Source organism: Oncorhynchus gorbuscha, linkage group LG16 (genome assembly GCF_021184085.1).
Source record: "Oncorhynchus gorbuscha isolate QuinsamMale2020 ecotype Even-year linkage group LG16, OgorEven_v1.0, whole genome shotgun sequence".
Classification (NCBI taxonomy): Eukaryota; Metazoa; Chordata; class Actinopteri; order Salmoniformes; family Salmonidae; genus Oncorhynchus; species Oncorhynchus gorbuscha.
This window is the reverse complement of record NC_060188.1, coordinates 100,031,457-100,054,736: the sequence shown is the minus strand read 5'-3', so window position 1 is coordinate 100,054,736 and position 23,280 is coordinate 100,031,457. Positions and strand designations below refer to the sequence as shown.

Genomic DNA, 23,280 nt, shown 5'->3' with positions numbered 1-23,280 from the left:
TATGAGTTATGAAGCGATGTCATGTCTCTTACCGGTTCTGACTACAATTCCCAGCATGCCAATGTTTTGAGCCCCGCCCACGTCGTCTCTGGCGTCCTGTAAAGGGGGGGTAGATATTGAACAATACTGTTAAACAGATTGACGTTGGATGTAATATTGCAGTTAGATTGTGGATTCTATCAATGTAATGTCTGCATCTTTTCCAATCCCCCATACAGTGGCAACAATAACCTCAACCAAATGTTTTCTGTAGTTGTGAATCAGACCTGCAAAATGGTCAGGAGGAATGTTGGACCATTCCTCTTTACAAAACTGTTTCAGTTCAGCAATATTCTTGGGATGTCTGGTGTGAACTGGTCTCTTGAGGTCATGCCACAGCATCTCAATCGGGTTGAGGTCAGGACTCTGACCTCCAGAATAGAGGCATGGCCGTTTAATTAGGGACAATTTCAAGTTTTCGTAACAAATCGGTAATCTGCATTTTTGGAAGCCGATTAAATTGCACTCCACAAGGAGACTGCGTGGCAGGCTGACTACCTGTTACTCCACGAGGAGACTGCGTGGCAGGCTGACTACCTGTTACTCCACGAGGAGACTGCGTGGCAGGCTGACTACCTGTTACTCCACGAGGAGACTGCGTGGCAGGCTGACTACCTGTTACTCCACGAGGAGACTGCGTGGCAGGCTGACCACTTGTTACGCGAGTGCAGCAAGGAGCCAAGGTAAGTTGCTAGCTAGCATTAAACGTATCTTTTTCTTGCCACTGTGTGTGTATGTATAAATATATATTATTTTAAATATTTCGTTTTTATATATTTTCCGCTAACCCTACCATCCCTCACCTAATTGGAGTAAACTAATGGACAACAACAGTTCATGCTTGTACATTTTACAATAATTATATATTTTTAGTTTAGTCCCATTCTTCAGCTCCCCTCAACCCCTCCCATCTATCTCTGAACACCATCCAGGTTCGAGTTCTATTTGCTAAATATTTTTCACCTGTGCTGTTTCACAAAAGTTCTGAACCTACAGTGTCTTTGGGAAGTATTCAGACCCCTTGAATTTTTCCACATTTTGATAGGTTACAGCATTCTTCTAAATTGTATTAAATTGTTTTTTACCCCTCATCAATCTACACACAATACCCCATAATGACAAAGCAAAAACAGTTTATTAGATATTATTTTTACAAATGTATTACAAAAAAATAATATTCACACCCTTTACTCAGTACTTTGTTGAAGCACCTTTGGCAGGGATTACAGCCTCGAGTCTTGTTGGGTATGATGCTACAAGCTTGGCACATCTGTATTTGGGGAGTTTCTCCCATTCTTCTCTACAGATCCTCTCAAGGTCTGTCAGGATGGATGGGGAGCGTCGCTGCACAGCTATTTTCAGGTCTCTCCAGAATGTTTGATTGGTTTCAAGTCCGGGCTCTGGCTTGGCCACTCAAGGACATTCAGAGACTTGTACTGAAGCCACCCCTGCGTTGTCTTGGCTGTGTGCTTAGGGTAGTTGTTCTGTTGGAAGGTGAACCTTCACCCCAGTCTGAGGTCCTGAGCGCTCTGGAGCAGGTTTTCATCATCAAGGATCTCTCTGTACTTTGCTCAGTACTCGATCCTTACTAGTGTGGTGGCATATTTCTGCTTTATCAAATAAGGAGAGTTACAAACTACACACCAGAGTTATACTTAAACTACATCTTTAATAATAATGATAAGCTTTGCAATAGCATTTGACTTTCAGCAATTCACTATTTCTAATGAACCATTGAGAAGTGACTACAGAAAAGTACAAAGATCTTTTATAGCCAAGATACACCCCTCTCAACTTACACTGACGAACCACAGATCTTAGGAACAGTGCACAAAGGTTAATAATATATAATAATATATGCCATTTAGCAGACGCTTTTATCCAAAGCGACTTACAGTCATGTGTGTTAAGATTTGTATGACAGATATCTATAAAACATAGCAGACAGTTACTGCTGTGTCAACAGTTTTCATTGTAAAGACCAGTGTCTGGCCCCCTCACTGCAATAGGGAACCTGTCTCTCCCTGGTACGGCATAGAACAGAACCATTAGCTCATGTTATCTGGAATGCTCTTTAGGCTTTATCACCCCAAAGACATCGTAAATCTCCTCTGTCCGTGTTATCTCATAGAGGTCCATCCTCAGTGGAACACACACACAATACTCTATTCTGTCGAATGTAACAACTATTATAATGTAATACAAGCATTATAACAATCTTACAAGCATTATAACATAATCTTGCAATTTCCCACGACATTAGTCCCCCAGTCCCTTCCACTGAAAAACAACCCCACAGCATGATTCTGCCATCACCGTGCTTCACCGTAGGGATGGTGCCAGGTTTCCTCCAGACGTGACACTTGGCATTTAGGCCAAGGAGTTCAATCTAGTTCATCCGGATAGCCTCAGACAACAACATTGATCCGAACGTTGACTCGGTGAGCGAGTTTATTAGCAAGTGCATCGGTGATGATGTACCCACGGTGACTATTAAAATCTTCCCCAACCAGAAACCGTGGATTGATGGCAGCATTCGAGCAAAACTGAAAGCGCGAACCACTGCTTTAAATCATGGCAAGGCGACCGTAAACATGACTGGATACAAACATTGTAGCTATTCCCTCCGCAAGGCAATCAAACAACCTAAGCGTCAGTATAGAGACAAAGTAGAGTCGCAATTCAATGGCTCAAACAGGAGACGTATGTGGCAGGGTCTACAGTCAATCACAGACTACAAAAAGAAAACCAGCCCGTTGCAGACACCGACGTCTTGCGCTCAAACAAACTAAACAACTTCTTTGCTCTCTTTGAGGACAATACAGTGCCACTGACACGGCCTGCTACCAAAACCTGCGGGCTCTCCTTCACCGCAGCCAACGTGAGTAAAACATTTACACGTGTTAATTCTCGCAAGGCTGCTGGCCCAGACGGCATTCCTAGCCAAGTCTTCAGAGCATGCGCAGACCAGCTGGCTGGTGTGTTTACGGACATATTCAATCAATCCCTATCCCAGTCTGCTGTTCCCACATGCTTGAGGGCCACCATTGTTCCTGTTCCCAAGAAAGCGAAGGTAACTGAGCTAAATTACTACCACCCAGTAGCACTCACTTCCGTCATCATGAAGTGCTTTGAGAGGCTAGTCAAGGACCATATCACCTCCACCCTACCTGACACTGAGGGGGCAGCGTAGCCTAGTGGTTAGAGCGTTGGATTAGTAACCGGAAGGTTGAGAGTTCAAACCCCCGAGCTGACAAGGTACAAATCTGTCGTTCTGCCCCTGAACAGGCAGTCAACCCACTGTTCCCAGGCTGTCATTGAAAATAAGAATATGTTCTTAACTGACTTGCCTGGTTAAATAAAGGTAAAATTAAAACACTCTAGACCCACTCCCACTCCATCTGGACAAGAGGAATACCTATGTAAGAATGCTGTTAATCGATTAAAGCTCAGCATTTAACACCATAGTACCCTCCAAACTTGTCATTAAGCTCGAGACCCTGGGTCTCAAACCTGCCCTTTGCAACTGGGTCCTGGACTTTGACGGGCCGCCCCCAGGTGGTGAGGGTAGGAAACAACATCTCCACCCCGCTGATCCTCAACACTGGGGCCACACAAGGATGCGTTCTTAGCCCTGATCTGTTCTTTCAAGGTTATCATGAAAAGTAATAATAAAAGTGACATCAGACGGTATCTTAATGCATGGAAGAGATAATTTGGACCGAATGGTGTGTGTACCTCAAAACCCCCTCTACCTGGCTGAGGAGGCTTTCCTAACCACTTCTACCGAGAGAAAAGAACCAAGCCAGAAATTGGTGTACAGTATCAGATCTAAGCTATCAACTGCTTTTCTTTCATGGTTCTGTCAATGTGATGAGTCCACTTGGAGTGATCATGGAGAAAGATCTGTTCTAACATTTTCTTATGATGCTGGTATATTGGTTGACGAATGGACAAGACATGAGTGGTAAAGATGAGACATTGAAATTGGGACATTATCATGGGCCGTCCACTTTGAACTGTAAAGCTATCTGAAGAAAAACGAAGATGCCAGAAGATGCCGTGCCTGTGTAGGGGGGGTTTAATCAAACTGTTCCATTAAAATGGTTTATACTTTTGTGGTATCAGATTGATTGAAGAGGTCTACACCATGTAAATTGTAGTCATTTAGATTAAGAATGCATTGAGATACTGATCTGTATTAAAATCATGATTAAAAAAGTTAATAGTAGAATTATGGGATAATTATACTGTATGTAAATCTGCTAATATTGATGTGTGTTAAATTGAGGTTTTTACTTTTAAGTGATAATGACCCATTTGAATCACTGAGGAATGTTGGATAAACAGTTGGGTTGTTACTTATGATTTGGAATATGAATGATTTCCCTGACCTATTCGCTATTCCTGAGTATATTTCTGAGCATGAGTATTTAGAGGGATGTCTGTCCTATATGTTGTGAGGAGGCCTGTGTTTAGACACTGTTTCTCATGTAACTGAAAGAGCATAAATATGTTATGTTTTTATTTTCCTCAAATGGATTATTCTGTGTTATTAAACATGTGCAAGGTTGTCTTGTAGAATAAAGGTAGTAATCTTAGTTTCAGAAGGGAGAAAGCTTACATATAAGCTAAGGTATTTGACATTAAGGGGATTTGAATTTTAAAATATTGAGTATGTAATTAATATTCTGATTCTTCAAAAGGGACTTAGTCCCTTGAGAGGGGAATGTCGTGGAAGGATCAGAATATGTTGGTAACATTTGTAAGCTGTTTAATATTCATCAAATGTGTGTAAGTTACTTCTCATCAGAATGGTATTTTTGTGTAATTCTGTGGTGAGGTTGCAGTTATCTGTTCTATGTCAAGACTAAGTTGCATGGGCCGCTGAGAGGGGAGAGGTCAAAGTGTCATCATGTGTAAACATATCTTTTACTCCCTACCTATTCTAGTGGGGAAAGAAGGGTTGCAGTGTCTGGAATCATTCTATGCTCCCTCTTATGTTGTTTCTATCTTAACCTATAGCCTCACCCTCCTCTCCGTGAGTTTGTCCAGGAGTTTGTATTTAGAGTGGGTTGTATATAAATGACAATTTGATATATGCCTGGTGATATGGAGGATTTGGTTTATGGTTCTGGGAAAGGAGACAAAGCTGAACGATGAGTTATGTCTATGCTGTCTGACTATGTGTGTCTTTGCTATTAAAAGGAACTGAGTTGCATTGTAAGGGGACTCTCAGAGAATTCACTGGGAGACACTGAATTCATCTGAGAGTCACAGGATTGTGATAAGAGCTCGTATAATTAAAGATGGACTTTTATAACTAACTCTGACGTGTGTGTGTTGTTTGCTCCCATGATTTGGTAAATAGAGGAAATTTCCACAACACTGCGTGGCCACGCACGCCTCCAACTCAATCATCAAGTTTGCAGACGACACTACAGTGGTAGGCTTGATTACCAACAACGACGAGACGGCCTACAGGGAGGTGGTGAGGGCACGGTCAAAACTAGAAGCACAAGCATTTTGTTACACTCGCATTAACATCTGCTAACCATGTGTATGTGACCAATAAAATGTGATTTGAAGCTTGTTTCTCATGGTCTGAGAGTCTTTAGGTGCATTTTGGCAAACTCCAAGTGGGCTGTCATGTGCCTTTTACTGAGGAGTGGCTTCCGTCTGGCCAATCAATAAAGGCCTGATTAGTGGAGTGCTACAGAGATGGTTGTCCTTCTGGAAGGTTCTCCCTTCTCCACAGAGGAACTCTAGAGCTCTGTCGGGTTCTTGGTCACCTCCCTGACCAAGGTCCTTCTCCCCCGATTGCGCAGTTTGGCTGGGAGGCCAGCTCTAGGAAGAGGCTTGGTGTTTCCAAATTTCTTCCATTTAAGACTGATGGAGGCCAATGTGTTCTTGGGAAGCTTCAATACTGCAGAATGTTGTTTGTACCCTTCCCCAGATGTGTTTCTTGACGCAATCCTGTCTCCGAGCTCCATGGTGTCAGATCAATTCTATAAGAGAGACTGCAGATTTTTTCAAACAACATATCTATTACAAGATTTGCAAAAATGAAGCAATCAACCATCACTAAGAGTTGAATGCTCATCGAACAGAGCTGTCAGGTTTTTAGAAATATTTGCAAATGTATCAGAAATAAAAGAAACGTCCACTTTTCAGGACCCTGTCTTTCAAAGATAATTCATAAACATCCAAATTACTTCACGGATCTTCATTGTAAAGGGTTTAAACACTGTTTCCCATGCTTGTTCAATGAACCATAAACAATTAATGAACATGCACCTGTGGAACGGTCGTTAAGACACTAACAGCTTACAGATGGTAGGCAATTAAGGTCACAGTTATAAAAACTTAGGACACTAAAGAGGCCTTTCTACTGACTCTGAAAACACCAAAGGAAAGATGCCCAGGGTCCCTGCTCATCTGCGTGAACATGCTGCAAGGAGGCATGAGGACTGCAGATGTGGCCAGGGCAATAAATTGTAATGTCCATACTGTGAGATGCCTAAGACAGCGCTACAGGGAGACAGGACAGACAGCTGATCGTCCTCGCAGTGGCAGACCACGTGTAACAACACCTGCACAGGATCGGTACATCCGAACATCACACCTGCGGGACAGGTACAGGATGGCAACAACAACTGCCCGAGTTACACCAGGAATGCACAATCCCTCCATCAGTGCTCAGACTGTCCGCAATAGGCTGAGAGAGGCTGGACTGAGGCCTGTTGTAAGGCAGGTCCTCACCAGACATCACCGGCAACAACGTCACCTATGGGCACAAACCCATCGTCGCTGGAACAGACAGGACTGGTAAAAAGTGATCTTCACTGATGAGTTGCGGTTTTGTCTCACCAGGGGTGATGGTCAGATTCACGTTTATCGTCGAAGGAATAAGCGTTACACCGAGGCCTGTACTCTGGAGCGGGATCAATTTGGAGGTGGAGGGTCCGTCATGGTCTGGGGTGATGTATCACAGCATCATCGGACTGACCTTGTTGTCATTGCAGGCAATCTCAACACTGTGCGTTACAGGGAATCTCAGCAATCACTGCCTCATTGCCTTCATGCGCAATGGGTCCACGGTCAAACGACCACCCCTCATCACTGTTAAATGCTCCATAAAACACTTCAGCGAGCAGGCCTTTCTAGTCGTCCTGGATTTTGACCTCATCCCGTCAGTAGAGGATGCCAGGTTGCTCTTCAAAAGTGCCTTCCTCACCATCTTAAATAAGCATGTCCCATTCAAAAAATGTAGAACTAAGAACAGATATAGCCTTTGGTTCACCCCAGACTTGACTGCCCTTGAACAGCACAAAAACTTCCTGTGGCGTTCTGCATTAGTATCGAATAACCCCTGCGATATGCAACTTTAGACCCAAACTGTTATAGACCTATATCCATCCTGCACTGCCTTTCTAAGGTCTTCGAAAGCCAAGTGAACAAACAGATCACCGACCATTTCGAATCCCACCATACCTTCTCCACTAAGCAATCTGGGTTCCGAGCTGGTCATGGGTGCACCTCAGCCACGCTCAAGGTCCTAAACGATATCATAACCTGCCATCGATGAAAGACGGTACTGTGCAGCCGTCTTCATCGACCTGGCCAATGCTTCGACTCTGTCAATCACCACATTCTTATCGGCAGACTCATTAGCCTTGGCTTCTCAAATTATTGCCTCGCCTGGTTCACCAACTACTTCTCAGACAGAGTTCAGTGTGTCAAATTGGAGGGCCTGTTGTCCGGACCTCTGGCAGTGTCTATGGGGGTGCAACAGGGTTCAATTCTCGGGCCGACGCTTTTCTCTGTATATGTCAATGATGTCGCTCTTGCTGATCCACCTCTATGCAGACGACACCATTCTGTATACTTCTGGCCCTCCTAACAAACCTCCAAACGAGCTTCATCGCCATACAACACTCCTTCCGTGGCCTCCAACTGCTTTTAAATGCTAGTAAAACTAAGTGCATGCTCTTCAACCGATTGCTGCCCGCACCCTCCCGCCCGAATAGCATCACTACTCGGGACGGTTCTGACCTAGAATATGTGGACAACTACAAATACCTAGGTGTCTGGTTAGACTGTAGACTCTCCTTCCAGACTCACATTAAGCATCTCCAATACAAAATGAAATCTAGAAATCGGATTTCTATTTCACAACAAAGCCTCCTTCACTCATGCTGCCAAACATACCCTCGTAAAACTGACTATCCTACCCATCTTTGACTTCGGCGATGTCATTTACAAAATAGCCTCCAACATTCTACTCAGCAAACCAGATGTAGTCTATCACCGTGCCATCCGTTTTGTCACCAAAGCCCCATATACTACCCACTACTGCTACCTGTATGCTCTCGTTGGCTGGCCCTCACTAAAAATGTGTTGCCAAACCCACTGGCTCCAGGTCAGCTATAAGTCTTTGCTAGGTAAAGCCCCGCCTTATCTCAGCTCACTGGTCACCATAGCAACACCCACCCGTAGCACGCGCTCCAGCAGGTCCTTTGACTGCCTTTCCTTCCAGTTCTCTGCTGCCAATGACTGGAATGAATTGCAAAAATCACTGAAGCTGGAGTCTTATATATCCCTCTCTAACTTTAAGCATCAGCTGTCAGAGCAGCTTACCGATCACTGTACCTGTACACAGCCCATCTGTAAACAGCACACCCAACTACCTCATCCCCATATTATTACTCACACTCTTGCTCTTTTGCTCCCCAGTATCTCTACTTGCACATCTATCACTCCAGTGTCAATGCTAAATTGTAATTATTTCGCCTCTATGGTTTATTTGTTGCCTAACCCCCTACATTTGCACACATAGATTTTTCTGTTGTGTTATTGACTGTACGTTTATGTGATACTCTGTGTTGTTGTTTGTGTTGCACTGCTTGGCTTTATCTTGGCCAGGTCGCAGTTGTAAATGACAACTTGTTCTCAACTGGCCTACCTGGTTAAATAAAGGTGAAATCAAAAATACAAAATAAATAAATAAATAAAAAGGGAAGACATCCTCCTCCCTCATGTGGTACCCTTCCTGCAGGCTCATCCTGCCATGACCCTCCAGCATGACAATGCCACCAGCCATACTGCTCGTTCTGTGCGTGATTTTCAGTGTTCTTCCATGGCCAGCGAAGAGCCCGGATCTCAATCCCATTGAGCACGTCTGGGACCTCTTGAATCGGAGGGTGAGGGCTAGGGCCATTCCCCCCAGAAATGTCCGGGAACTTGCAGGTGTCTTGGTGGAAGAGTGGGGAAACATCTCACAGCAAGAACTGGTAAATCTGGTGCAGCTCATGAGGAGGAGATGCACTGCAGTACTTAATGCAGCTGGTGGCCACACCAGATACTGACTGTTACTTTTGATTTTGACCTCCCCTTTGTTCAAGGACATATTATTTAATTTCTGTTAGTCACATGTCTGTGGAACTTGTTCAGTTTATATCTCAGTTGTTGAATCTTATGTTCATACAAATATTTACACATGTTAAGTTTGCTGAAAATAAACGCAGTTGACAGTGAGAGGACGTTTCCTTTTTTGCTGAGTTTACCTTATTTAAATACAGTACCAGTCAAACGTTTGGACACCTTCTCATTCAAGGGTTTTTCTTAATTTTTACTATTTTTACTATTTTCTCAATTGTAGAATAATAGTGAAGACCTCAACACTTATGAAATAACACATGGAATATTGTAGTAACCAAAAAAGTGTTAAACAAATCTAAATATATGTTATATTTGAGATTCTTCAAAGTAGCCACTGTTTGCCTTGACAGCTTTGCACACTCTTGGCATTCTCTCAACCATCTTCTTGAGGTAGTCACCTGGAATGCATTTCAATTAACAGGTGTGGCTTTTGCAAAAGTTAATTTGTGGAATTTCTTTCCTTCTTAATGCGTTTGAGCCATTCAGTTGTGTTGTGACAAGGTAGGGTTGGTATACAGATGACAGCCCTATTTGGTAAAAGACCAAGTCCATATAATGCCAAGAACATCTCAAATAAGCAAAGAGAGACAACAATCCATCATTACTTGAAGACATGAAGGTCAGTCAATATGGAAAATGTCAAGAACTTAGAAAGTTTCTTCAAGTGCAGTCGCAAAAAACATCAAGCGCTATGATGGAACAAACTCTAATGAGGACCGCCACAGGAAAGGAAGACCCAGAGTTCCCTCTGCTGCAGAGGATAAGTTCATTAGAGTTACCTCTACTGAGGAGCTCTCATGAGGCCATCTACTAAAACCACTAAAGGACAACAATAAGAAAAAGAGACTTGAGCAATGGACATTAGTACGGTGGAAATGTTATTTGTCCTTTGGTTTGACGAATCCAAATTTGAGATTTTTGGATCCAACTGCTGTGTCTTTGTGAGACGCGGAGTAGGTGAACGGATGATCTCTGCATGTGTGGTTCCCACCGTGAAGCATGGAGGTGGTGGTGTGGGGTGCATTGCTGGTGACACTGTCACATAAACCAGCACGGCTACCACAGCATTCTGCAGCGATACCCCACCCCATCTGGTTTGCGCTTTTTTGGTAACTACATGATTCCATGTTTTATTTCATAGTTTTGATGTCTTCACTATTATTCTACAATGTAGAAAATAGTAAAAATGAAGAAAAAAAATTTAATGAGAAGGTGTCCAAACTTGACTGGTACCGTATACTGACTGGTACTGTATACTGACTGGTACTGTATACTGACTGGTACTGTATACTGACTGGTACTGTATATATACTGACTGGTACTGTATATATACTGACTGGTACTGATATATACTGACTGGTACTGTATATACTGACTGGTACTGTATACTGACTGGTACTGTATACTGACGGGTACTGATACTGACGGGTACTGTATACTGACGGGTACTGTATACTGACTGGTACTGTATACTGACGGGTACTGTATACTGACGGGTACTGTATACTGACGGGTACTGTATACTGACTGGTACTGTATACTGATTGGTACTGTATACTTATTGGTACTGTATACTGACTGGTACTGTATACTTATTGATTACATTACATGTAAAAGGAATGTACATGATGGGGAAAATAAAGGGTGGATAGAGAACTGGCTGTTTGGAAAGTTACTGAGTCAGACAAGGGGAAGGGTGGATAGAGAACTGGCTGTTTGGAAAGTTACTGAGTCAGACAAGGGGAAGGGTGGATAGAGAACTGGCCGTGTGGAAAGTTACTGGGTCAGACAAGGGGAAGGGTAGATAGAGAATTGGCCGTGTGGAAAGTTACTGGGTCAGACAAGGGGAAGGGTAGATAGAGAACTGGCTGTGTGGAAAGTTACTGAGTCAGACAAGGGGAAGGGTGGATAGAGAACTGGCTGAGTCAGACAGGGGTGGATAGAGAACTGTCTGTATGGAAAGTTACTGGGTCAGACAAGGGGAAGGGTGGATAGAGAACTGGCTGTTTGGAAAGTTACTGAGTCAGACAAGGGGAAGGGTGGATAGAGAACTGGCTGAGTCAGACAAGGGGAAGGGTAGATAGAGAACTGGCTGTATGGAAAGTTACTGAGTCAGACATGGGGAAGGGTAGATAGAGAACTGGCTAAGTCAGACAAGGGAAGGGTAGATAGAGAACTGGCTGTATGGAAAGTTACTGAGTCAGACAAGGGGAAGGGTAGATAGATAACTGGCTAAGTCAGACAAGGGGAAGGGTAGATAGAGAACTGGCTGAGTCAGACAAGGGGTGGATAGAGAACTGGCTGTATGGAAAGTTACTGAGTCAGACAAGGGGAAGGGTGGATAGAGAACTGGCTGTATGGAAAGTTACTGAGTCAGACATGGGGAAGGGTAGATAGAGAACTGGCTAAGTCAGACAAGGGGAAGGGTAGATAGAGAACTGGCTGTATGGAAAGTTACTGAGTCAGACAAGGGGAAGGGTAGATAGAGAACTGGCTAAGTCAGACAAGGGGAAGGGTAGATAGAGAACTGGCTGAGTCAGACAAGGAGAAGGGTGGATAGAGAACTGGCTGTATGGAAAGTTACTGAGTCAGACAAGGGGTGGATAGAGAACTGGCTGTATGGAAAGTTACTGAGTCAGACAAGGGGAAGGGTGGATAGAGAACTGGCTGTTTGGAAAGTTACTGAGTCAGACAAGGGGAAGGGTGGATAGAGAACTGGCTGAGTCAGACAAGGGGAAGGGTAGATAGAGAACTGGCTGTATGGAAAGTTACTGAGTCAGACATGGGGAAGGGTAGATAGAGAACTGGCTAAGTCAGACAAGGGGAAGGGTAGATAGAGAACTGGCTGTATGGAAAGTTACTGAGTCAGACAAGGGGAAGGGTAGATAGATAACTGGCTAAGTCAGACAAGGGGAAGGGTAGATAGAGAACTGGCTGAGTCAGACAAGGGGTGGATAGAGAACTGGCTGTATGGAAAGTTACTGAGTCAGACAAGGGGAAGGGTGGATAGAGAACTGGCTGTATGGAAAGTTACTGAGTCAGACATGGGGAAGGGTAGATAGAGAACTGGCTAAGTCAGACAAGGGGAAGGGTAGATAGAGAACTGGCTGAGTCAGACAAGGGGTGGATAGAGAACTGGCTGTATGGAAAGTTACTGAGTCAGACAAGGGGAAGGGTAGATAGAGAACTGGCTGAGTCAGACAAGGGGAAGGGTAGATAGAGAACTGGCTGTGTGGAAAGTTACTGAGTCAGACAAGGGGAAGGGTGGATAGAGAACTGTCTGTATGGAAAGTTACTGGGTCAGACAAGGGGAAAGGTGGATAGAGAACTGGCTGTATGGAAAGTTACTGAGTCAGACAAGGGGAAAGGTGGATAGAGAACTGGCTGTATGGAAAGTTACTGGGTCAGACAAGGGGAAGGGTGGATAGAGAACTTGCCGTATGTAAAGTTACTGGGTCAGACAAGGGGAAGGGTAGATAGAGAACTGGCTGTGTGGAAAGTTACTGAGTCAGACAAGGGGAAGGGTAGATAGAGAACTGGCTGTATGGAAAGTTACTGGGTCAGACAAGGGGAAGGGTGGATAGAGAACTGGCTGTATGTAAAGTTACTGGGTCAGACAAGGGGAAGGGTAGATAGAGAACTGGCTGTGTGGAAAGTTACTGAGTCAGACAAGGGGAAGGCTGGATAGAGAACTGGCTGTTTTGAAAGTTACAGGGTCAGACAAGGGGAAGGGTGGATAGAGAACTGGCTGAGTCAGACACTGACCCAGTAAAGTTACTGGGTCAGACAAGGGGAAGGGTAGATAGAGAACTGGCTGTATGGAAAGTTACTGGGTCAGACAAGGGGAAGGGTGGATAGAGAACTGGCTGTATGTAAAGTTACTGGGTCAGACAAGGGGAAGGGTAGATAGAGAACTGGCTGTGTGGAAAGTTACTGAGTCAGACAAGGGGAAGGGTGGATAGAGAACTGGCTGTTTTGAAAGTTACTGAGTCAGACAAGGGGAAGGGTAGATAGAGAACTGGCTGTGTGGAAAGTTACTGAGTCAGACAAGGGGAAGGGTGGATAGAGAACTGACTGACTCAGACAGGGGTGGATAGAGAACTGTCTGTATGGAAAGTTACTGGGTCAGACAAGGGGAAAGGTGGATAGAGAACTGGCTGAGTCAGACAGGGGTGGATAGAGAACTGTCTGTATGGAAAGTTACTGGGTCAGACAAGGGGAAAGGTGGATAGAGAACTGGCTGTATGGAAAGTTACTGAGTCAGACAAGGGGAAAGGTGGATAGAGAACTGGCTGTATGGAAAGTTACTGGGTCAGACAAGGGGAAGGGTGGATAGAGAACTTGCCGTATGTAAAGTTACTGGGTCAGACAAGGGGAAGGTTAGATAGAGAACTGGCTGTGTGGAAAGTTACTGAGTCAGACAAGGGGAAGGGTAGATAGAGAACTGGCTGTATGGAAAGTTACTGGGTCAGACAAGGGGAAAGGTGGATAGAGAACTTGCCGTATGTAAAGTTACTGGGTCAGACAAGGGGAAGGGTAGATAGAGAACTGGCTGTGTGGAAAGTTACTGAGTCAGACAAGGGGAAGGGTGGATAGAGAACTGGCTGTTTAGAAAGTTACAGGGTCAGACAAGGGGAAGGGTGGATAGAGAACTGGCTGAGTCAGACAAGGGGTGGATAGAGAACTGGCTGTATGGAAAGTTACTGAGTCAGACAAGGGGTGGATAGAGAACTGGCTGTATGGAAAGTTACTGAGTCAGACAAGGGGTGGATAGAGAACTGGCTATATGGAAAGTTACTGGGTCAGACAAGGGGTGGATAGAGAACTGGCTGTATGGAAAGTTACTGAGTCAGACAAGGGGAAGGGTGGATAGAGAACTGGCTGTATGGAAAGTTACTGAGTCAGACAAGGGGAAAGGTGGATAGAGAACTGGCTGTATGGAAAGTTACTGGGTCAGACAAGGGGAAAGGTGGATAGAGAACTGGCTGTATGGAAAGTTACTGGGTCAGACAAGGGGAAAGGTGGATAGAGAACTGGCTGTGTGGAAAGTTACTGAGTCAGACAAGGGGTGGATAGAGAACTGGCTGTATGGAAAGTTACTGAGTCAGACAAGGGGTGGATAGAGAACTGGCTGTATGGAAAGTTACTGAGTCAGACAAGGGTGGATAGAGAACTGGCTGTATGGAAAGTTACTGAGTCAGACAAGGGGAAAGGTGAATAGAGAACTGGCTGTATGGAAAGTTACTGGGTCAGACAAGGGGAAAGGTGGATAGAGAACTGGCTGTATGGAAAGTTACTGGGTCAGACAAGGGGAAAGGTGGATAGAGAACTGGCTGTATGGAAAGTTACTGAGTCAGACAAGGGGAAGGGTGGATAGAGAACTGGCTGTATGGAAAGTTACTGAGTTAGACAAGGGGAATGGTGGATAGAGAACTGGCTGAGTCAGACAAGGAGAAGGGTGGATAGAGAACTGGCTGTATGGAAAGTTACTGAGTCAGACAAGGGGTGGATAGAGAACTGGCTGTATGGAAAGTTACTGAGTCAGACAAGGGGAAGGGTGGATAGAGAACTGGCTGAGTCAGACAAGGGGAAGGGTGGATAGAGAACTGGCTGTATGGAAAGTTACTGAGTCAGACAAGGGGAAGGGTGGATAGAGAACTGGCTGTATGGAAAGTTACTGAGTTAGACAAGGGGAATGGTGGATAGAGAACTGGCTGAGTCAGACAAGGAGAAGGGTGGATAGAGAACTGGCTGTATGGAAAGTTACTGAGTCAGACAAGGGGTGGATAGAGAACTGGCTGTATGGAAAGTTACTGAGTCAGACAAGGAGAAGGGTGGATAGAGAACTGGCTGTATGGAAAGTTACTGAGTCAGACAAGGGGAAGGGTGGATAGAGAACTGGCTGTATGGAAAGTTACTGAGTCAGACAAGGGGAAGGGTGGATAGAGAACTGGCTGTTTGGAAAGTTACTGAGTCAGACAAGGGGAAGGGTGGATAGAGAACTGGCTGAGTCAGACAAGGGGAAGGGTAGATAGAGAACTGGCTGTATGGAAAGTTACTGAGTCAGACATGGGGAAGGGTAGATAGAGAACTGGCTAAGTCAGACAAGGGGAAGGGTAGATAGAGAACTGGCTGTATGGAAAGTTACTGAGTCAGACATGGGGAAGGGTAGATAGAGAACTGGCTAAGTCAGACAAGGGGAAGGGTAGATAGATAACTGGCTGAGTCAGACAAGGGGTGGATAGAGAACTGGCTGTATGGAAAGTTACTGAGTCAGACAAGGGGAAGGGTGGATAGAGAACTGGCTGTATGGAAAGTTACTGGGTCAGACAAGGTGAAGGGTGGATAGAGAACTGGCTGTATGGAAAGTTACTGAGTCAGACAAGGGGAAGGGTAGATAGAGAACTGGCTGAGTCAGACAAGGGGAAGGGTGGATAGAGAACTGGCTGTATGGAAAGTTACTGAGTCAGACAAGGGGAAGGGTGGATAGAGAACTGGCTGTATGGAAAGTTACTGAGTCAGACAAGGGGAAGGGTGGATAGAGAACTGGCTGTATGGAAAGTTACTGGGTCAGACAAGGGGAAGGGTGGATAGAGAACTGGCTGTATGGAAAGTTACTGAGTCAGACAAGGGGAAGGGTGGATAGAGAACTGGCTGTATGGAAAGTTACTGAGTCAGACAAGGGGAAGGGTGGATAGAGAACTGGCTGAGTCAGACAAGGGGTGGATAGAGAACTGGCTGTATGGAAAGTTACTGAGTCAGACAAGGGGAAGGGTGGATAGAGAACTGGCTGTATGGAAAGTTACTGAGTCAGACAAGGGGAAGGGTAGATAGAGAACTGGCTAAGTCAGACAAGGGGAAGGGTAGATAGAGAACTGGCTGTTTTGAAAGTTACAGGGTCAGACAAGGGGAAGGGTGGATAGAGAACTGGCTGAGTCAGACACTGACCCAGTAAAGTTACTGGGTCAGACAAGGGGAAGGGTAGATAGAGAACTGGCTGTATGTAAAGTTACTGGGTCAGACAAGGGGAAGGGTAGATAGAGAACTGGCTGTGTGGAAAGTTACTGAGTCAGACAAGGGGAAGGGTGGATAGAGAACTGGCTGTTTTGAAAGTTACTGAGTCAGACAAGGGGAAGGGTAGATAGAGAACTGGCTGTGTGGAAAGTTACTGAGTCAGACAAGGGGAAGGGTGGATAGAGAACTGACTGACTCAGACAGGGGTGGATAGAGAACTGTCTGTATGGAAAGTTACTGGGTCAGACAAGGGGAAAGGTGGATAGAGAACTGGCTGAGTCAGACAGGGGTGGATAGAGAACTGTCTGTATGGAAAGTTACTGGGTCAGACAAGGGGAAAGGTGGATAGAGAACTGGCTGTATGGAAAGTTACTGAGTCAGACAAGGGGAAAGGTGGATAGAGAACTGGCTGTATGGAAAGTTACTGGGTCAGACAAGGGGAAGGGTGGATAGAGAACTTGCCGTATGTAAAGTTACTGGGTCAGACAAGGGGAAGGTTAGATAGAGAACTGGCTGTGTGGAAAGTTACTGAGTCAGACAAGGGGAAGGGTAGATAGAGAACTGGCTGTATGGAAAGTTACTGGGTCAGACAAGGGGAAAGGTGGATAGAGAACTTGCCGTATGTAAAGTTACTGGGTCAGACAAGGGGAAGGGTAGATAGAGAACTGGCTGTGTGGAAAGTTACTGAGTCAGACAAGGGGAAGGGTGGATAGAGAACTGGCTGTTTAGAAAGTTACAGGGTCAGACAAGGGGAAGGGTGGATAGAGAACTGGCTGAGTCAGACAAGGGGTGGATAGAGAACTGGCTGTATGGAAAGTTACTGAGTCAGACAAGGGGTGGATAGAGAACTGGCTGTATGGAAAGTTACTGAGTCAGACAAGGGGTGGATAGAGAACTGGCTATATGGAAAGTTACTGGGTCAGACAAGGGGTGGATAGAGAACTGGCTGTATGGAAAGTTACTGAGTCAGACAAGGGGAAGGGTGGATAGAGAACTGGCTGTATGGAAAGTTACTGAGTCAGACAAGGGGAAAGGTGGATAGAGAACTGGCTGTATGGAAAGTTACTGGGTCAGACAAGGGGAAAGGTGGATAGAGAACTGGCTGTATGGAAAGTTACTGGGTCAGACAAGGGGAAAGGTGGATAGAGAACTGGCTGTATGGAAAGTTACTGGGTCAGACAAGGGGAAGGGTGGATAGAGAACTTGCCGTATGTAAAGTTACTGGGTCAGACAAGGGGAAGGTTAGATAGAGAACTGGCTGTGTGGAAAGTTACTGAGTCAGACAAGGGGAAGGGTAGATAGAGAACTGGCTGTATGGAAAGTTACTGGGTCAGACAAGGGGAAAGGTGGATAGAGAACTTGCCGTATGTAAAGTTACTGGGTCAGACAAGGGGAAGGGTAGATAGAGAACTGGCTGTGTGGAAAGTTACTGAGTCAGACAAGGGGAAGGGTGGATAGAGAACTGGCTGTTTAGAAAGTTACAGGGTCAGACAAGGGGAAGGGTGGATAGAGAACTGGCTGAGTCAGACAAGGGGTGGATAGAGAACTGGCTGTATGGAAAGTTACTGAGTCAGACAAGGGGTGGATAGAGAACTGGCTGTATGGAAAGTTACTGAGTCAGACAAGGGGTGGATAGAGAACTGGCTATATGGAAAGTTACTGGGTCAGACAAGGGGTGGATAGAGAACTGGCTGTATGGAAAGTTACTGAGTCAGACAAGGGGAAGGGTGGATAGAGAACTGGCTGTATGGAAAGTTACTGAGTCAGACAAGGGGAAAGGTGGATAGAGAACTGGCTGTATGGAAAGTTACTGGGTCAGACAAGGGGAAAGGTGGATAGAGAACTGGCTGTATGGAAAGTTACTGGGTCAGACAAGGGGAAAGGTGGATAGAGAACTGGCTGTGTGGAAAGTTACTGAGTCAGACAAGGGGTGGATAGAGAACTGGCTGTATGGAAAGTTACTGAGTCAGACAAGGGGTGGATAGAGAACTGGCTGTATGGAAAGTTACTGAGTCAGACAAGGGGTGGATAGAGAACTGGCTGTATGGAAAGTTACTGAGTCAGACAAGGGGAAAGGTGAATAGAGAACTGGCTGTATGGAAAGTTACTGGGTCAGACAAGGGGAAAGGTGGATAGAGAACTGGCTGTATGGAAAGTTACTGGGTCAGACAAGGGGAAAGGTGGATAGAGAACTGGCTGTATGGAAAGTTACTGAGTCAGACAAGGGGAAGGGTGGATAGAGAACTGGCTGTATGGAAAGTTACTGAGTTAGACAAGGGGAATGGTGGATAGAGAACTGGCTGAGTCAGACAAGGAGAAGGGTGGATAGAGAACTGGCTGTATGGAAAGTTACTGAGTCAGACAAGGGGTGGATAGAGAACTGGCTGTATGGAAAGTTACTGAGTCAGACAAGGGGAAGGGTGGATAGAGAACTGGCTGAGTCAGACAAGGGGAAGGGTGGATAGAGAACTGGCTGTATGGAAAGTTACTGAGTCAGACAAGGGGAAGGGTGGATAGAGAACTGGCTGTATGGAAAGTTACTGAGTTAGACAAGGGGAATGGTGGATAGAGAACTGGCTGAGTCAGACAAGGAGAAGGGTGGATAGAGAACTGGCTGTATGGAAAGTTACTGAGTCAGACAAGGGGTGGATAGAGAACTGGCTGTATGGAAAGTTACTGAGTCAGACAAGGAGAAGGGTGGATAGAGAACTGGCTGTATGGAAAGTTACTGAGTCAGACAAGGGGAAGGGTGGATAGAGAACTGGCTGTATGGAAAGTTACTGAGTCAGACAAGGGGAAGGGTGGATAGAGAACTGGCTGTTTGGAAAGTTACTGAGTCAGACAAGGGGAAGGGTGGATAGAGAACTGGCTGAGTCAGACAAGGGGAAGGGTAGATAGAGAACTGGCTATATGGAAAGTTACTGAGTCAGACATGGGGAAGGGTAGATAGAGAACTGGCTAAGTCAGACAAGGGGAAGGGTAGATAGAGAACTGGCTGTATGGAAAGTTACTGAGTCAGACATGGGGAAGGGTAGATAGAGAACTGGCTAAGTCAGACAAGGGGAAGGGTAGATAGATAACTGGCTGAGTCAGACAAGGGGTGGATAGAGAACTGGCTGTATGGAAAGTTACTGAGTCAGACAAGGGGAAGGGTGGATAGAGAACTGGCTGTATGGAAAGTTACTGGGTCAGACAAGGTGAAGGGTGGATAGAGAACTGGCTGTATGGAAAGTTACTGAGTCAGACAAGGGGAAGGGTAGATAGAGAACTGGCTGAGTCAGACAAGGGGAAGGGTGGATAGAGAACTGGCTGTATGGAAAGTTACTGAGTCAGACAAGGGGAAGGGTGGATAGAGAACTGGCTGTATGGAAAGTTACTGAGTCAGACAAGGGGAAGGGTGGATAGAGAACTGGCTGTATGGAAAGTTACTGGGTCAGACAAGGGGAAGGGTGGATAGAGAACTGGCTGTATGGAAAGTTACTGAGTCAGACAAGGGGAAGGGTGGATAGAGAACTGGCTGTATGGAAAGTTACTGAGTCAGACAAGGGGAAGGGTGGATAGAGAACTGGCTGAGTCAGACAAGGGGTGGATAGAGAACTGGCTGTATGGAAAGTTACTGAGTCAGACAAGGGGAAGGGTGGATAGAGAACTGGCTGTATGGAAAGTTACTGAGTCAGACAAGGGGAAGGGTAGATAGAGAACTGGCTAAGTCAGACAAGGGGAAGGGTAGATAGAGAACTGGCTGTTTTGAAAGTTACAGGGTCAGACAAGGGGAAGGGTGGATAGAGAACTGGCTGAGTCAGACACTGACCCAGTAAAGTTACTGGGTCAGACAAGGGGAAGGGTAGATAGAGAACTGGCTGTATGTAAAGTTACTGGGTCAGACAAGGGGAAGGGTAGATAGAGAACTGGCTGTGTGGAAAGTTACTGAGTCAGACAAGGGGAAGGGTGGATAGAGAACTGGCTGTTTTGAAAGTTACTGAGTCAGACAAGGGGAAGGGTAGATAGAGAACTGGCTGTGTGGAAAGTTACTGAGTCAGACAAGGGGAAGGGTGGATAGAGAACTGACTGACTCAGACAGGGGTGGATAGAGAACTGTCTGTATGGAAAGTTACTGGGTCAGACAAGGGGAAAGGTGGATAGAGAACTGGCTGAGTCAGACAGGGGTGGATAGAGAACTGTCTGTATGGAAAGTTACTGGGTCAGACAAGGGGAAAGGTGGATAGAGAACTGGCTGTATGGAAAGTTACTGAGTCAGACAAGGGGAAAGGTGGATAGAGAACTGGCTGTATGGAAAGTTACTGGGTCAGACAAGGGGAAGGGTGGATAGAGAACTTGCCGTATGTAAAGTTACTGGGTCAGACAAGGGAAGGTTAGATAGAGAACTGGCTGTGTGGAAAGTTACTGAGTCAGACAAGGGGAAGGGTAGATAGAGAACTGGCTGTATGGAAAGTTACTGGGTCAGACAAGGGGAAAGGTGGATAGAGAACTTGCCGTATGTAAAGTTACTGGGTCAGACAAGGGGAAGGGTAGATAGAGAACTGGCTGTGTGGAAAGTTACTGAGTCAGACAAGGGGAAGGGTGGATAGAGAACTGGCTGTTTAGAAAGTTACAGGGTCAGACAAGGGGAAGGGTGGATAGAGAACTGGCTGAGTCAGACAAGGGGTGGATAGAGAACTGGCTGTATGGAAAGTTACTGAGTCAGACAAGGGGTGGATAGAGAACTGGCTGTATGGAAAGTTACTGAGTCAGACAAGGGGTGGATAGAGAACTGGCTATATGGAAAGTTACTGGGTCAGACAAGGGGTGGATAGAGAACTGGCTGTATGGAAAGTTACTGAGTCAGACAAGGGGAAGGGTGGATAGAGAACTGGCTGTATGGAAAGTTACTGAGTCAGACAAGGGGAAAGGTGGATAGAGAACTGGCTGTATGGAAAGTTACTGGGTCAGACAAGGGGTGGATAGAGAACTGGCTGTATGGAAAGTTACTGGGTCAGACAAGGGGAAAGGTGGATAGAGAACTGGCTGTGTGGAAAGTTACTGAGTCAGACAAGGGGTGGATAGAGAACTGGCTGTATGGAAAGTTACTGAGTCAGACAAGGGGTGGATAGAGAACTGGCTGTATGGAAAGTTACTGAGTCAGACAAGGGGTGGATAGAGAACTGGCTGTATGGAAAGTTACTGAGTCAGACAAGGGGAAAGGTGAATAGAGAACTGGCTGTATGGAAAGTTACTGGGTCAGACAAGGGGAAAGGTGGATAGAGAACTGGCTGTATGGAAAGTTACTGGGTCAGACAAGGGGAAAGGTGGATAGAGAACTGGCTGTATGGAAAGTTACTGAGTCAGACAAGGGGAAGGGTGGATAGAGAACTGGCTGTATGGAAAGTTACTGAGTTAGACAAGGGGAATGGTGGATAGAGAACTGGCTGAGTCAGACAAGGAGAAGGGTGGATAGAGAACTGGCTGTATGGAAAGTTACTGAGTCAGACAAGGGGTGGATAGAGAACTGGCTGTATGGAAAGTTACTGAGTCAGACAAGGGGAAGGGTGGATAGAGAACTGGCTGAGTCAGACAAGGGGAAGGGTGGATAGAGAACTGGCTGTATGGAAAGTTACTGAGTCAGACAAGGGGAAGGGTGGATAGAGAACTGGCTGTATGGAAAGTTACTGAGTTAGACAAGGGGAATGGTGGATAGAGAACTGGCTGAGTCAGACAAGGAGAAGGGTGGATAGAGAACTGGCTGTATGGAAAGTTACTGAGTCAGACAAGGGGTGGATAGAGAACTGGCTGTATGGAAAGTTACTGAGTCAGACAAGGAGAAGGGTGGATAGAGAACTGGCTGTATGGAAAGTTACTGAGTCAGACAAGGGGAAGGGTGGATAGAGAACTGGCTGTATGGAAAGTTACTGAGTCAGACAAGGGGAAGGGTGGATAGAGAACTGGCTGTTTGGAAAGTTACTGAGTCAGACAAGGGGAAGGGTGGATAGAGAACTGGCTGAGTCAGACAAGGAGGGTAGATAGAGAACTGGCTGTATGGAAAGTTACTGAGTCAGACATGGGGAAGGGTAGATAGAGAACTGGCTAAGTCAGACAAGGGGAAGGGTAGATAGAGAACTGGCTGTATGGAAAGTTACTGAGTCAGACATGGGGAAGGGTAGATAGAGAACTGGCTAAGTCAGACAAGGGGAAGGGTAGATAGATAACTGGCTGAGTCAGACAAGGGGTGGATAGAGAACTGGCTGTATGGAAAGTTACTGAGTCAGACAAGGGGAAGGGTGGATAGAGAACTGGCTGTATGGAAAGTTACTGGGTCAGACAAGGTGAAGGGTGGATAGAGAACTGGCTGTATGGAAAGTTACTGAGTCAGACAAGGGGAAGGGTAGATAGAGAACTGGCTGTATGGAAAGTTACTGAGTCAGACAAGGGGAAGGGTGGATAGAGAACTGGCTGTATGGAAAGTTACTGGGTCAGACAAGGGGAAGGGTGGATAGAGAACTGGCTGAGTCAGACAAGGGGTGGATAGAGAACTGGCTGTATGGAAAGTTACTGAGTCAGACAAGGGGAAGGGTGGATAGAGAACTGGCTGTATGGAAAGTTACTGAGTCAGACAAGGGGAAGGGTAGATAGAGAACTGGCTAAGTCAGACAAGGGGAAGGGTAGATAGAGAACTGGCTGAGTCAGACAAGGGGTGGATAGAGAACTGGCTGTATGGAAAGTTACTGAGTCAGACAAGGGGAAGGGTGGATAGAGAACTGGCTGTATGGAAAGTTACTGGGTCAGACAAGG

The 23,280-nt window shown here is 45.7% G+C and overlaps 1 protein-coding gene across 2 annotated transcripts in view; it reads right to left on the bottom strand.

Moving 5' to 3' along the window:
* hdhd2 (haloacid dehalogenase-like hydrolase domain containing 2) overlaps positions 1-23,280 on the bottom strand; it is a 35,825-nt gene that overhangs the window by 1,005 nt on the left and 11,540 nt on the right. For both annotated transcript variants that reach the window (XM_046306053.1, XM_046306051.1), the window contains exon 6: positions 33-96. In XM_046306053.1, the coding sequence (XP_046162009.1) occupies positions 33-96 (64 nt within the window). The remainder of the gene's footprint in view (positions 1-32; positions 97-23,280) is intronic.